This window comes from Salvia splendens, unplaced genomic scaffold (assembly GCF_004379255.2).
Source record: "Salvia splendens isolate huo1 unplaced genomic scaffold, SspV2 ctg770, whole genome shotgun sequence".
Classification (NCBI taxonomy): Eukaryota; Viridiplantae; Streptophyta; class Magnoliopsida; order Lamiales; family Lamiaceae; genus Salvia; species Salvia splendens.
The window spans coordinates 3,471-17,970 of NW_024599445.1; the positions used below are offsets into that span (position 1 = coordinate 3,471).

The window sequence follows — 14,500 nt, forward strand, 5'->3', positions numbered from 1 at the left end:
CTTAGTTGTGGATACTATATGTATTTTAACATGACCGTTATTCTATTAGACCTATATTCCATTAACTTTTACTATAACCTACTCCGTCCGTTTTTAAAAAATAGTAACTATTTCCATTTTGGGTCGTTTCATAAAAATAGAAACTTTAGAATCTTTCTATTTTAGGACATGGACCCTACAATCTACTAACTCTATTTTCACTACTTTTTATCTTCATCTCTCTTACTTTACTCATTTTTCTTTTCCTCTCTCTTACCTTACCAATTCTTCTCACTTACTTTACCAATTGTGCATTAAAACTCGTGTTGTTTTAAATGTTTCTATTTTTTGAATACGTAGGGAGTATTTTTATTAACAAAATTAAATAATTTCTTAAAATTCTACACCGATCAAATATGAGACATTTAATGAAGTCAGAAGGAAGTAATAAGTTAAAAATCAATTTTTAAAGTCGGACAACAATGCGGCTTCATCGCCAAACGAAAGCATGCCACGTGGGGAAGCGCATGGTGTGCTGTCTCGCCAACTTAACCCAGCAAGCCCTTTTGCCAGATGAGACATCTGTAACACGGATCTGGATCCCTTGCTGTGCTAAAGCCACAGCAGAGGGTGTTGTGCTCAAATACACACATATTTTATTCATAAAAATAATGTTAAAATATTAATTTTATTTAATACTCCATCCGTTTCTCCATAGTTGAGTCATTTTTTTCATTTTGGGAAGTTCCCTTATAGTTGAGTCATTTTCCTATATAGTAAATTTTTTTCCTTTCTTACTTTACTATCTTTTACTTTATTCTGCTTTATTCACTTTCTACTTTGTTCTCTCTACTTTTTTTCTCTTCCTTACTTTTTATCTATTTATTTAACACATTCAACATCCATTTCTTAAACTTCATGTCGAAAAGTTTTATCTCAACTATGAAGAAACGGAGGAAGTATAAAATAATTGCTTGTTTGAAACAGCACCATGGGATCCAAACCCTCGTAACGCTAGCTTGTCTCAATGAGACGAGTCCGAGCAAACAACGCGCTCTTACGTGCCCGAATTTTAAAAAAATAATAAAATTCCCAATAAATGCAAAGGAGAATTTCGCCATGTCTAGCCGCCTCGCCGGAGATACTCCCTTCTCAAATCGCCCTCTCCGGTCATCCTCCGACGCCCTCAGTATTTCCTCCCCGCACATTCTCCCGCTCTTCGCCGCAAAGTATATCCTCTCGCCGGAGCCAGCCGCCCGAGGACTCTGACTGGCCAGGGGTGCTCTGGGTTGGGGTGGGCTTCCACTTTAATGATTTCCAAGCCTTCGCTTTTGTGTTTCACTCGGTTTCTGATTGCGCCTTGAAGCTGTTTGATGATTTGCTTAGATGATCGACTGTGAAATTTGAGGGCGACACGATCTTCATTTGGATGACTTTGAAATCAATAAGGTGAGAAGAGATGGAGAATTCACCAAGCACGCACAGAGAAATGGCGCCTCCACAGGGCTGCGTTAGAAGATGAATGTCTTGATGCCACTGGAGACCAGAGCTTCTGCTGCAGACGACCCCGCCTATAACTGCTGCTCGCAGTGTTGCAGTGATGATAAAAGTTAGTCTTTCTGCATCTAATTGTTTGGGGCTTAATGGTTTTGGACCTCAATTTCTCAGTGTAAGAGTGGAGGCGCTGGTTTATTGTGTCTACATCTGATTTTATATAACCATTTACTTACAATTGATTCAGACTGTCAGTAATCTCCTTCATATTTGCAGAACTTATTCAAAATACAATGTGCTCGGAATCACTGAGGAGAATCAGAGAATCGAGGGAAAAAATATCATGTTAACCTGGAAGCAGAGGTCCAAGCTTAATAGCACTTCAAATCTTCTACTTCCATGGTAACACTTCAGGCCTCTTAAATCTCAATAAACCATCATGGATTTAGTTATAGCTGGAGGCGTAGTAGTATTTTCTAGCAGCATACTTGAGAGAGGCTTAGTACTAGTTTGTGAAGCTGCCCCATGTGTACCTTGGAAGTGATCATTATTTGAAAACTGTGAATTTAAGCACCGCCCAGTTATATTCTGCTAGTTCTTGGAACAAGATATCAAGCAGGTTTTTCGATATTTATTGACATCGGTACATTGATTTCAGAGTATTTGGTGCCTGAAGAAGCAAATTCTGGGATAATAATAGTCATGAGTTATCAAAATTTTTTTATAGAAATCAGTGCTAGTTGATTATTAAACTTCTGTACAGTGTACAATGAAGATCAAAGAGCCCTTCATATGCTCCTCTCGAATTCTTTTTACGGAATGGATATATCACTGACATGGTACTTCATTTTTTGGTTATAAGAGTATAAAATACAATAACTTACATAAAAATTATGTAAAATATCCCAACCCAGATATCTGCTACAGTTTATTTCCCCAATGGACATGCACAAGCTGTGGGAGCAACATTAGTACCTATTTGGTGATGAAGGCCCCAAAGTTTAATGTCCTTCGTGCTCATCGTTGATTTGATTGGACCAGGTGATCCTTTAAAGCGTGGAGATCGATGTGAGGATCCCATATGATAATGATTCCCAACCCAACTACTGCTTGTCAGCTCACTGTTAATAGATGATATTGGAGACAGCTTATGCTTATAAGGAGAGGTAATCTCAGAACATACATCAAAACTAAGTGGTCGTAATCTTGGGGAGCTCGTTGATCTAGCTTTCGCTTTGGCAGATTCTGTCGTGGCCATGTATGCAGGAATGATAGGAGAACCTACAAATAAAGTTTCATCCCCTGTGGACCGCTGCTTCCTATGATGATATGGTTTTCTTGGGACATATGCAGGAGACTCTGGCACATCTGCTTGATATTGCTTTTGAAAATTTCTCAGTTTGCCCCCAATTTCATCTATGTTTCTTGAATTAGCTGACAAGGTTCCAATCAAATTGCCTGGATTTTCACTTTTAGCTAGCTGGGAATCTACCCACTGTTCTAACCAATATCTCCGTCTCCCATATACCTTGTCACGTTCTGTTTCTGCTGATCTCTGGCAATATATAGTGATATGAGGATAATTCAAAAACTGGATGCTATTGCTATAATGAAAATTGTCACTCAAAAAAACTCACCCGATGGTTCAAGTAGTATTCTCTGACCCTCTCTCTCTTGATAGAAGCCTCTCTTTTAGTTTGAAGCAGAGCTTTTAGCTCTTCCTTGGTCAATGTACTGTCATCCCACCTCTTTTGGCTGTTTAGATCTACCTGCACTTTTGTAGAAGATTACTTATCATCAGATATTGATGGATAATGGAAACAGGTGCACCTAAAATTTGTTTTGTTGATGTAGTTTATTGTGTATGTACCATTTTTGTCAGTACTCATCATAATCCTATTTCTTATTTTAGTATAAAGAACAGAAGTTAAATACATGGATGTAGATATATTAAGGAAACCACACTCCACAACTTAACCTTTATGTCCTTTTCGCTGAAATCCTGTGATGTGTAATCTTTACACCGCAACTCCTTATTAACTCTTTCACACTTGTTTGAGAAAACTTCTGATTGGATGTTTACTATGGACTGCAGACACTTGAGAGTATCGATAGCTTGCTGTCGAACAGCCCAACCTCGAATAAGAGCTTGAAGCTTGACGACTCCTTTCAGTGCTCGTAGTGCTTTCCTTGCCTGGAATGATAATGGCATTGATAATGTTTTCACTCATCTCATTAGTTCTCCTAAATGTGCCACTTTCAAGAAGTAAAGGATCTCAAAAAGACTCACTAGATAACCACGAAATGCAGCTTGAACTTTGATGGCAGCCGAAGCTTCTAATGTGTCGTTGCGAATACTGGCATGATTGTGGTTTTCAGAAGATTCTGGATGAGCTGTTTCCCCATTCTGCTGAAGCTCAGGAGTGTCTGTTGCTGTGAGTTGCCATGGTAGCCTTTCCCTCGGAGACGATGGCACAAGTTCTTTCATTTTGAGCAATCGGCACACCCATCTCCTTCGCTTATCCTTTTCGCAGCGCACGAGAGATCGAAGCAGTTCTGGTAAATCTTCTACACAGTAAAATATGAATTTGAAAAGTATAACGTTGTGTACCTTTTCCCTTCTTGGTTGTGGCTCTGAAATGAAAAACCTCTTAATTAGACTGAACCAGGTCTTCTTCTTCTTTGCCATCAAGTATCACTGCTCAAAATGAGTGTGGATATTAAAAAAGAGTTAGACTAACTAAGAATAGCAAATGGACATTTGATCTGTGTGCATAATAAGTATGTGCTTCCTCAATATGGACAACAAGAAAATAGTACTCATAAATGCATGTGCTATTGTATAATTTCTTGACAAACTCGCTTTTGTATCATGTCCATTGTAGTTGCTCCTTTTTATCTTCTATCAATTATTTCATCTTTTTCTATCATGAGTTTCACGTGCTGGGCACGTGGGCCTTGCACCATAAAGTGAGTTAGGGTCAGCTTGATCTATTCTCATTGTTTGCCAACTTAGTTTATTGTGAATTCTTGTATGATGTGTTCACTTGAATTAGTGTAATCACTTGAATCATGCATGAGTCTTTTGGCCTTTCCCCTTTGGAGTTTAAAAATCTAGATTCACCTTTTATATTTTTTTCAACACTTAAAAGAATTGCGCGGAGTTAGTTGTAGGTGGTCGGATTTGATGTTCGTTCATGATAGTACGAGGTTCTTTAGATTCGAACGTGGATGATGTGCTAGAATAAGAATAGAAGATGTAACACAATTGAGTCTTGAACCGGAGCTCTAGTTTTTGCCTCAATAGAGGAGAGACCAAAAAATGAAGAATAGGAAATCCAAGTGAAAAATACATTATTGGAGGTGGGGAAATCCCTACTGTGCAATGAATGGGGTAAAGAGAGCAAGCAAGCAAGTCTTTGAAGGAGAGAGACAGCTGTTGAGGGCCCTATTTTTGCTTATCACATTCATATGCAATATTCAACATAAGTTAACTAGTTTAGATTAATAATTATGAAAGTGGATCAAATTTTCTTTGTTTCGGAAATGATTCAGTCTTCACATGTAATGTTGCAATGCAGTAAAGGATGATTTCCATATTGGATACCCAAGTTTTATTCATGAGCCAACCCCTTTTTTCTCACTTCTTGAATTTCATGAACATCATTTAGCATATGTAAATATTCTAAACATTATTTTTTGTGATGTTTAAGAAATTAATTTACCAAGTTTTGTTATAAAAAAGAAGATCAAGTTGGAGAGAAGAATGCGACTGATAGAGACTTGAGTCCAGGGGGACATTATATAGTGTGAGCATGTTCCTCTCCCTCAGTTTTTCTGATATGCTGTCGGATATAGGACTTCCACTCATTCCTCTTAACTTTTATTTAAGTTTCTTTTACTACTAGATTTCATTGCAATTGAAATGTTAGTTTAATGAGATGTGGAGTATTACTATTTTAATTGTTGTCAAGGCCCATGTATTAGAAGTTTTAAGGGGATATATTTTGAGAGCTTTGGAAAAAATTGAAGTCTTGTATCAAAAATTGGTTTTTTTATATAAGTCTAAAATGTGTGTATGTTTTCAAATGGAGGGAGTTTTAAAATGTGTTTGATTCTTTGGATACATCACTTCAAAGTTCAAACATCTAAGAAGTATCTATAGAGAATTACGAAGACTCTATATCAAATTAGAACTTAAATAAGGAAAAGAATCTTTAAAATTATAAAATGGTTATCGAAAAGAATATTGTTGAGTAAATATTCGAATAAAATACTATATGTGGGAATTGAATAATAAATTCTTTAAATAAAGGCATGTATTTAAATGTCCAATTCTATTATTTTAATCCTTAAATTTTTAAATTTAATTGAATTTGATTAAAATTTGTTTTGTTATTTATTGTATCATATGTAGCAATAAAAAAGAAGTGATATAGAAATTTTATGTTAAATTGTAACATGATTTCGAGCTTGATTCGAATTAATTACACAATATTTAGTAGGAAAATATTTTTTTTAAATATACAATTATTTAAGTTATAATATTAATTTTTTTTGCAAGTGTTACAAAATGATTAGTATGAAATTTATTTTAAATCAATTAATGTATATAAATTGATTTTTGTTAAAAAAAAGTTCGATTATATTATACATTTATCACTATCCTTATTTTTAATAGATATGTCATATCATGTGATCAAATAATATGGTTAAAGATGCTTCGCTTTTTATGTTTATTTGATCCTTTATTCTCTTGCCCTTTTTCACGGTTCTCATTATAAAAAATGAGTAAGGAAATACATTCTAATAATAGAAATTTGTTTCTACACTTTCCATATATCCATTTTCCAAAACTTATTCATATGCCCGAAAATGGCACATTACCCTCTAGAATATACTAATACCTATCCGTGTTTGACCGTTTTTCATTAATAGCACTGCCCATTTAAAATCAAGAATTAAAATAATAGAATTGGACATTACCAAAAAAAATAATAGAATTGGACATTTCGGAAGGTACTCAAATCTTTAACAAACCAATTAAGAAAATCGTTGGGTTAGCCCCAGCATATTATCAAGACAATTTAATTAAAATATACATACGGCGTTCAAGGTTATTAAAACTGTAATAATATACTCATATTTTTTTAGATGCGTGCATTTAGATGCATCAAAATGCTCAAACCCCCAGCAAGAGGTGATGATAGGGCCCTCGATCTTGTGAATCTCGTCTAGCAAATCTCATCGAAGATCATCTCCAATATTTTAGCGTATATTTTATTTTAGCTACTTATCTCTATTTATTTTCCATATCTTTTGTAATCTTTTATTTTAATTATCTTTCTTGATTACCAAGATATGTTTAGGGTTTAGAATTTTATAAATTATAGAATTCTCTAGTATTTTGATTCATTGAGAAATAAAGTTAATTACTTATTCTCATTCCCGGTTCTGGCAGAAATCGCCCCTAGCCCCTCAACTAGGGTTTATCTTGTTCTTCATAATTGTTCGAGTGCTTAGGATACAACATCCATTGATTTACTCTTCTCCCACCACAAACCATCTCATCTGAAGTTTTCTCAAAAGCTCCCAAAAAAAAATTGAAGTCACGTCACATCACCCCAATCTTCCCCACTCATTCACGACACTTTGACACTTTCAATATGAACATCCAATTCGCCAACCAGGACGAGAAGTTCTTGACGCACAGGCTTGAGCAGGAGTCCTTCGCGCGACGACATCATGAGTTGAATAGTCGGCTCGACGATATCTTGGCCAAACTTGCGGCCGCCGGCTTTAAGGCGACGAAGGAGCCCCTCGCCCCTCCACCAGCGGCAACCATGAAACACGGATGGAAACTGCCGCCATCGCTTACGCAGGCACCGCACGGCGTATCAACCGCAGCCTTGCCGCGCCTGAGAGTCGATCCTCCTCGTTTCGACGGAGAGAATGTTGTCGAGTGGATTAAGAATATGCAGATTTATTACAACCACCGTTACACGCCTCTATCTGATCGTCTATACCTTACACAATACTTGTTCGATCACCCGGCGCTGGAATGGAGGGCATACTGCATGGATAATAATGCCGGAAAAGGCTGGGATGATTTTCTATTGGCAGACAAGCAGCGTTTCGATCCCGACCTATATGAGGATTCTGTTATGCACGATCCGTCGTGCCAGAGCAGCGACAATCAACCGTTGACCCAAGCCACATCATCACCGATGCAGCGGCACGCCACCTCCCAATCGACGATCCCAACGTCACTACTGTCCGAGATCAGCCAGCCACATCGTGAGTTTCCAGCTGTTCGAGCCTCGGCTACACAAGCTGTTGGAGTCGCGAACTCGAAGCAGGTGATCATCAAGTCGATGGCCGAAGACATTGGGGCGAGCCCATTTCTTTCGCTCATCAATGTTCGCAGCAACGGCGTCGTTCTTAATGATGACGTGACTCTTGATTTTTAGAGAAACGTTGTCATTCCTCACCCGAGATCAGTGATGCAAGTGTTCGTCCCTCCAGATCATCACGTGGCGTCAAGCCAACTGCCCGAGGATCAACCTATTCCCTCATCCAAGTTCGGTGATGTTATTGAAGCTAAAGTGGGAGCAACCTCTACACCATCTATGGTGACTATTATATGGAGTCACATCTGCAGAAGCAAGCTTCGCTTTGTGTTGATGATCGAGATTTGTTCAGATTTGAACAGACATTCACCTCCGATGGTCGTTCGATCCCGCCGCGCAATGTTGTGACATGTTTGGATAGAAGTTGTAGTATTCTCTTTGATTTTATGGGTTCTTATCATGGAGGTAGTGAATGGAGTTGTGCTACTCTTCGATTTGGTGGAGACAAAGGAGTTCGCATATTTGACCCAGGAGCTTTTGATGGGGTCGAATTCATCCAATTTAGGCAACGGACACCATACGTCGCGGGTGAGACAGTTTGGGCTAGTTAGATTCCGGTCAATCCACTACGACATACATCGCAAAATGCCTCGTCCACACGCACATGGCACCCACCGCCGTCGCGCTTCGAGGCAGCAGCTTCACTTCCATCCGAGTCTAGGCAGTGCATACAGATCGAGACACCACAATTTTACGGGGACAACCCGTTAGTTCCAGAGGGATTTGTCGTTGATGTTTTAGTAGGGCCATTGGACGTGATTGATTCGAGCAGGAACCGGTTTCAAGGCCAAATTGATGGGGTAAATTTGAGCTCCATTTTCTGTTGGTCGACTATGCTGCATTTAGATGTATCTGGGAACTTTTTTGGTGGGAGATTTTCGGCTAGTTTAAGTCGTGTTGTGAATCTTGGACACCCTAATCTTGCACAGAATGGGTTGAAAGAGCAAGAGCTCTTGAAAGTTGATATGCTTTCTGGTTTAGAGCATCTGAGTTTATCAACAACTACATTGATTGGTGAGATTCCTAGCAATGCCTCTCATTTGAGTAGTTTGAGGATTCATGATCCATCGAAGAACAATCTTAGTAGCCATATACCTGGAACTATTGCAAAAAATCTTCGAGCTCTTGATCTTTCTTGCAATAAAGTAGTAGGAGAGATCTCATTTATGTTCATGCAAGAACTCCATGAGTTGGAGAGGTTCAGCTTTTGTGGGTCACGGTTCTCTGCCGAGATTCTCCAAAATGTATCTGTTGGATCAGTAAACAGTTGCCTCATTGCTGCCGCTTCTCGATTTCCCGGTGATCCCGCAGAGGTTTGGATTGGTGTGCAACAACGGTGTGATTCGACATGCTACACAATGTTTTGGGATGAATCAAGTGAATATAGGGTTCAGAAAGATGAGCATGAGAAGAAACTAGTTCAGTGGGATGAATATTTGCACATGGAGGTGTCGTTAGATAAACATACTATGACTGGCTTACGAGCTTTTCACTTGGCTCAATTGGGTGGATTTGCATGTTGTGCCAGCAAAGGAGTGTGTATTTTCGACCCAGGAGATTTTGAGAGTACTTCCACCTTGAACGAGACACTCTTGTTCTTATTTCATCATGCTTCAATTGAAGCTACGAAGGAAGGATGTCAATTAAGTTGTTCTTATTTTTGCCTTCCACCATGGTTTTCAACGGCTATGGAGTTTTTTCTCGACTTCATCTGTACGAACAGTGGCGAATCCAGGATTTTTCATTTGGGGGTACGATATATAATTATAACGATTCGAAGTTTCAAAATCTGACCAATCGTTTTTATTTTATTTAATTTTTCATGTTAAATATTTTTACTTGTAATTTTAATATAAAAATATGATATAGATGTGCACTAGAAAAAAATCGGAAATATAAAAACTAACGAACGAACAACATGCATTAGAAGAGAATCAAAATCTATTAAAATGTTTAAAAACTAAAATTATAAAAAGTGTCCAATTTTTTGAAAAAATAGAAAAATGAATGAACGAAACAACATGCATTAGAAGAGAATAAAAATCTATTAAAATATTTAAAAACTAAAATTATAAAAAAGTGTCCGATTTTTTTGAGAAAAACAGAAAAATGAATGATGTGAGTTGTGTCGATTTTGAATCCAATTGAATATTTTAAAACAGAAAAAGTAAATATAACTATGCATTAGATAGATTTCCCCTTTCAAAAGCATTTTAGAATATTTAAAAAGACAAGTAAAGATATAAAAAATGCAATATTTGAAGATACAAATATGTAGGAAAATGAAGAAGGCGCTGGTGATGAGAATCAAACCCTTGCCTCCAGCGTGAGTGGCGGAGATAAATTTCACTCCACCACCTGCACAAAGTTGGTTTGGGGGTACAGTTGTACCCCTTAGTTGCCACGTGGATCTGCCACTGTGTACGAAGATGATCACTTTCCTTTTCAATTTATACCAATAAAGTTGATTCATTCTTAAAATTGGAAAAAAAACTTTATCTTTACTTTATTATCTCTTCATTCTACATAAAAAAACACTATATAAAATTTTGTATATGTCAAGAAATGAGTCATCTTCCTTATAATGATAAAATATAATTTAATGTTACTAACAATTTTACTTCTTGAATACACAAAAAATTAATAATTTAACATCTTATGATATCAACGTGACAAAGACACGTGATTCTTGTTATTTTGTAGGAGTACTCATTATTTTGGCTTTTAGATTTCGAGTTTGCCCAATTATTCCTTTTTTATATCCTACTATTTGAGATTTCGATTTCTTTTCCCCATCCACCTCTATGGCTAAAAACTTATTTGATGCCATTTGTTACACTAAATAGTCTTGTCCTTTCTTTTTTGTTCTTATGCTGATTCATTCTTTTTCTCATAGTATATGAATCTATTGTTTTTGTTTATTTCAAACACAAAACTTATTTTAGGGCATTAGCAATGCATGTAAGGCTACCCGTAACGCGTGTAAGGCCACCCTTGAATGTATGAAGTATTTTTGTCTGGGCGTGATTGAAATATTCAGTGATCAGTACCTTCGAAGCCCTATCCCCGAAGACTGCCAGGATCTTTTGCGGATGCACGGGGAACTGTATGGGTTCCCGGGGATGTTAGGCAGCATAGATTGTATGCATTGGGAGTGGAAGAACTGTCCCGCTTCCTGGAAGGGGTTCTACACGACCGACTACAAGTTAAAGAATCCCACGATGATCCTTGAGGCCGTCGCTGATTACCGGCTGCGGATTTGGCATGCGTATTTTGGGATAGCCGGTTCGAACAACGACCTCAACGTCCTTAACTCGTCGCCACTTTTCAACGAGCAGTGCTAGGGTGTCAGTCCGGCCATCAGTTTTGTCGCCAACGGCAACCGGCATGATATGTGCTACTACTTGGCGGATGGGATATACCCTAGGTGACCCGTCTTTGTGAAGACGATCCGATGCGCATCAGATGAGAGGAAGGCCTACTTTGCGGCACGACAGGAGTCGGCGCGCAAGGACGTGGAGCGCGCATTTGGTGTGCTCCAGTCTCGATGGGCGGCAGTTAGGGGTCCAACGCGTTTGTGGTATGTCGACCGCATTGTTGATATAATGTACGCCTGTATTATCATGCACAACATGGTTGTCGAAGATGAAGGTGTACAACTGATTAGTTGGACCAACGACGATAATGAAGCCGGTCCAAGCCACGGCGTGGCCGCTCCCAACGTACGAAGTGGGGTACCTCACAATGAAGCCGGCCGCCTCCAAGCACATGCCGACATGTGCCAAAAGGATTTAATTGAAGAGTTATGGGCGCGGATGACTGCACGGCGTTAGTTTTTTTTAATTATGTAATTTTTTTTAATTAATGTACGTTTCAAATTTTAATAATATTATTGAATTTTCTCGTATCTGTGTCGTAAATTTAATTCCGTATTTTGTGTGATTGTTAATTATTTGTTTTATATAATTTTGAGTGATGTGGCTAGGCTATGGCTAGGCTATGACTGAGCTATTTGCTTGTTTTGATGATGTGCCAGAAGGATTTTTAGTGTTGATGATGTGCCAGGAGGAGTTTATGGCTAGGCTATGACTGGACTATTCCTATTGTGGATGGCCTAATATTCCTATGAGAGAAAGAGAGAGATGATGGGAGTACACAAACATTCAATAATATACCACCTAATTAAGGGATAAATACACAACTCATACAAAATATTTTATCTTTGTTTCAGATTAGTACAAAAAGTTTGAAATTTATATAAATCATACAAAAAGTTTCATTCGAGTTTCAATTTAATACATTCTGTTATATGTGTTTAAACGGTGTTAATTTTTTACTTATTTGACTTACAAATCATAAAAAAATGATGATATTTGTTGTACTAATATAAAACAATCATAAAACTTTTTGTACCAACATGAAACAATGATGAAACATTTTGTACTTTACATAGACAAAGAGTTAACGTCATTTAAACACATGTAACAGGATGTACTAAATTGAAACAAGCATGAAACTTTTTGTATGATTTATGTAAATTTCAAACTTTTTGTACTAAAATGAAACAAAGGTGAAACATTTTGTATGAGTTATGTATTTTCCCCCTAATTAAACATGAAATCTTTTATCTATACATTTGTGTAGTCCCTTTTAACTTGATTTTTTCACAATTTATTAGTGGGCTATATATATATATATATATATATATATATATATATATATATATATGTTTGGGTTATTGTTTTTTATGGGGTGGAGAAGTGTTGGGAGTGACAAAGTTCAGGTGGAAATTGGAAAGGTAAAATAAGGATAGGATTATATAAACATTCTGCACATTATTAACTACTACTACTATTTTTCTATTACTTAAGTCTCTGTATGGGAACAGTCAGTTTGTTAATAACTTAATTAATAACATAGTTAGCGATTATCATTTATCTCTATGCATAGTAATACTTTCCAAACAAAATAATAAATGGGACCACAAATGGTAAAAAAAGGAAAAACAAAGTGATTATAGAAGACAACAAAGCATGGATCCCTATCAATGTCCCCAATCAAGATTCCATTTATGCAGTCCTAGAATATTTAATTTTGCCAGTGCAATTATCTGCTGTAAATTTTTCACTCAGTTTCATCAGATTTTGTGTACTTTAATTTGATGTGATGCATGATCTAGTAAACCACTAAACCTAGCTACGCACTACCTATATAGAGTGTATTTGTATTTGTATTTGTATTTGTATTTGTATTTTATCTGTGGGCAAAACCAAATCTTTAATTTGATTCCATTTGCTTTCTAAAAGGAAACCGACCATCGTTAAATAAATGGATTATGGTTAAATCCATCTTTATATATATACACAGTAACACAGGGTCATAAAATACTTTACAATTATCCTATTATTTTAGTTTAAAGTTGATCACTTAATTGCTTTCCCTTACACGTATGGTGACTACTTTTGCCTTAATAATTCCATAACCTTGTCACATTAATATATTAATGATGTTGTTTAGTAAAATTCACTTATATGTTTTGCATATATATGTTGATAAAGTTGTATCACATCACTAAAGTTAATGTACGTGAATATAAATACTAAGAGTGAATAAATGTAATTATATACTGACCACAAATCATATATTAACCACATGCTTAGTAGAATGTCCCATTGTTTTGGGGTAAATTTATGCATTCATAACTTTCTACGCAAATGAAGTTGTGTTTGGGAAGCCAACCATTGTATTTAACGAATTTGATTGGCTGTTTGGACTTTGGTTCTTAGTTAGTTAGTTACTTTCTTTGTTAGCTAGCTAAACACCAATATATATGGTGGTTTGTAGGTTCTCGATTGATTCATTGAATGAATAATATCTCATATTTTCTCCCAAGTTCTCTCTCACGGTTTCTCCAATCAACTCTATCATTTTATCTTCACAGATTTATCATTCTATCTTCATAGTTTTATCATGGTATCAGTGAAAATCGTTTCCGCATTCTCCATCTTACTCTAATATCATCTTCTCCACTCATACTCTGTATCATCCAGATCTATTTCGTTTTCAAACGATCTCCAGATTTCTACTTCATCTTCTACAATGAACAATCGCAATCGAGCAGCTCAACCTCCAACTGAAGATATATCCAGCCCATACTTCCTTCATCCGAGTGATAATCCAGGGATTACACTCGTTCCACAACAGCTTAATGGATCTAACTATGCTACGTGGAGCCGCTCCTTCACCACTGCCCTCCTCGCTAAGAACAAGCTTGTATTTGTTGATGGATCCATCCTCCGTCCACCTCGTGAAGATCTTCTCTATCATCAATGGATTCGATGTAATAGCATGGTGATCTCTTGGATTCGCAATTTCGTTTCTTCACAGATATGCTCAAGTATCATGTATCTCGATGATGCATACACAATCTGGTTTGATCTGAAAGAGAGGTTCTCAACTGCTGATTCAACTCGAGTTTACCAACTCAAACAACAATTCATGTCTCTTTCTCAAGGATAATCTGATGTCAACTCTTATTTCACAAATCTTCGCATTTTATGGGATGAATACAAGGATTCACAACCTTCCTCCTGGTGTACATGCAACAAATGCACCTG

General features: G+C 37.0%; 2 protein-coding genes and 1 long non-coding RNA gene across 5 annotated transcripts; 2 read left to right on the forward strand and 1 right to left on the reverse strand.

Annotated features, from left to right (window-relative positions):
- Positions 1-991: 991 nt before the first annotated feature.
- Positions 992-3,706, forward strand: LOC121791294. 2 transcript variants are annotated; one of them, XR_006048507.1, is made up of 4 exons: positions 992-1,648; positions 1,750-1,875; positions 2,515-2,639; positions 2,716-2,847. It is a non-coding gene; the product is annotated as an uncharacterized LOC121791294 (long non-coding RNA). The 2 variants fall into 2 exon arrangements; XR_006048508.1 differs by lacking the exons at positions 2,515-2,639; positions 2,716-2,847 and adding an exon at positions 3,569-3,706.
- On the reverse strand, positions 2,177-5,301 carry LOC121791292 (protein IQ-DOMAIN 12-like). 2 transcript variants are annotated; one of them, XM_042189295.1, is made up of 5 exons: positions 4,085-5,300; positions 3,764-3,997; positions 3,452-3,667; positions 3,111-3,242; positions 2,177-3,028 (listed from the first exon to the last, which is right to left on the reverse strand). In XM_042189295.1, the coding sequence occupies exons 1-5, from the start codon at positions 4,160-4,162 to the stop codon at positions 2,402-2,404; spliced, it is 1,287 nt and encodes a 428-aa protein (XP_042045229.1). In that variant the 5' UTR covers positions 4,163-5,300; the 3' UTR covers positions 2,177-2,401. The 2 variants fall into 2 exon arrangements, with proteins under 2 accessions (XP_042045229.1, XP_042045228.1); XM_042189294.1 differs by having other exon boundaries at positions 3,764-5,301.
- Positions 5,302-13,982: 8,681 nt separating this feature from the next.
- LOC121791295 lies at positions 13,983-14,402 on the forward strand. Its single transcript, XM_042189296.1, has one exon. It carries the CDS (start codon positions 13,983-13,985, stop codon positions 14,400-14,402), a length of 420 nt encoding a protein of 139 aa, XP_042045230.1.
- Positions 14,403-14,500: the final 98 nt, after the last annotated feature.

Bases quoted from the DNA above. Each gene is read 5' to 3' on its own strand.
- LOC121791292 (XM_042189294.1), bottom strand. From the start codon at position 4,162: ATGGCAAAGAAGAAGAAGACCTGGTTCAGTCTAATTAAGAGGTTTTTC. The intron at 3,243-3,451 runs GTTAAGTTGTGG...ACAAAAGTGCAG, and splicing joins TCAGCGAAAAGGACATAAAG to GTAGATCTAAACAGCCAAAA. The intron at 3,029-3,110 runs GTGAGTTTTTTT...ATATATTGCCAG, and splicing joins AATACTACTTGAACCATCGG to AGATCAGCAGAAACAGAACG.
- LOC121791295 (XM_042189296.1), top strand. From the start codon at position 13,983: ATGAACAATCGCAATCGAGCAGCTCAACCTCCAACTGAAGATATATCC.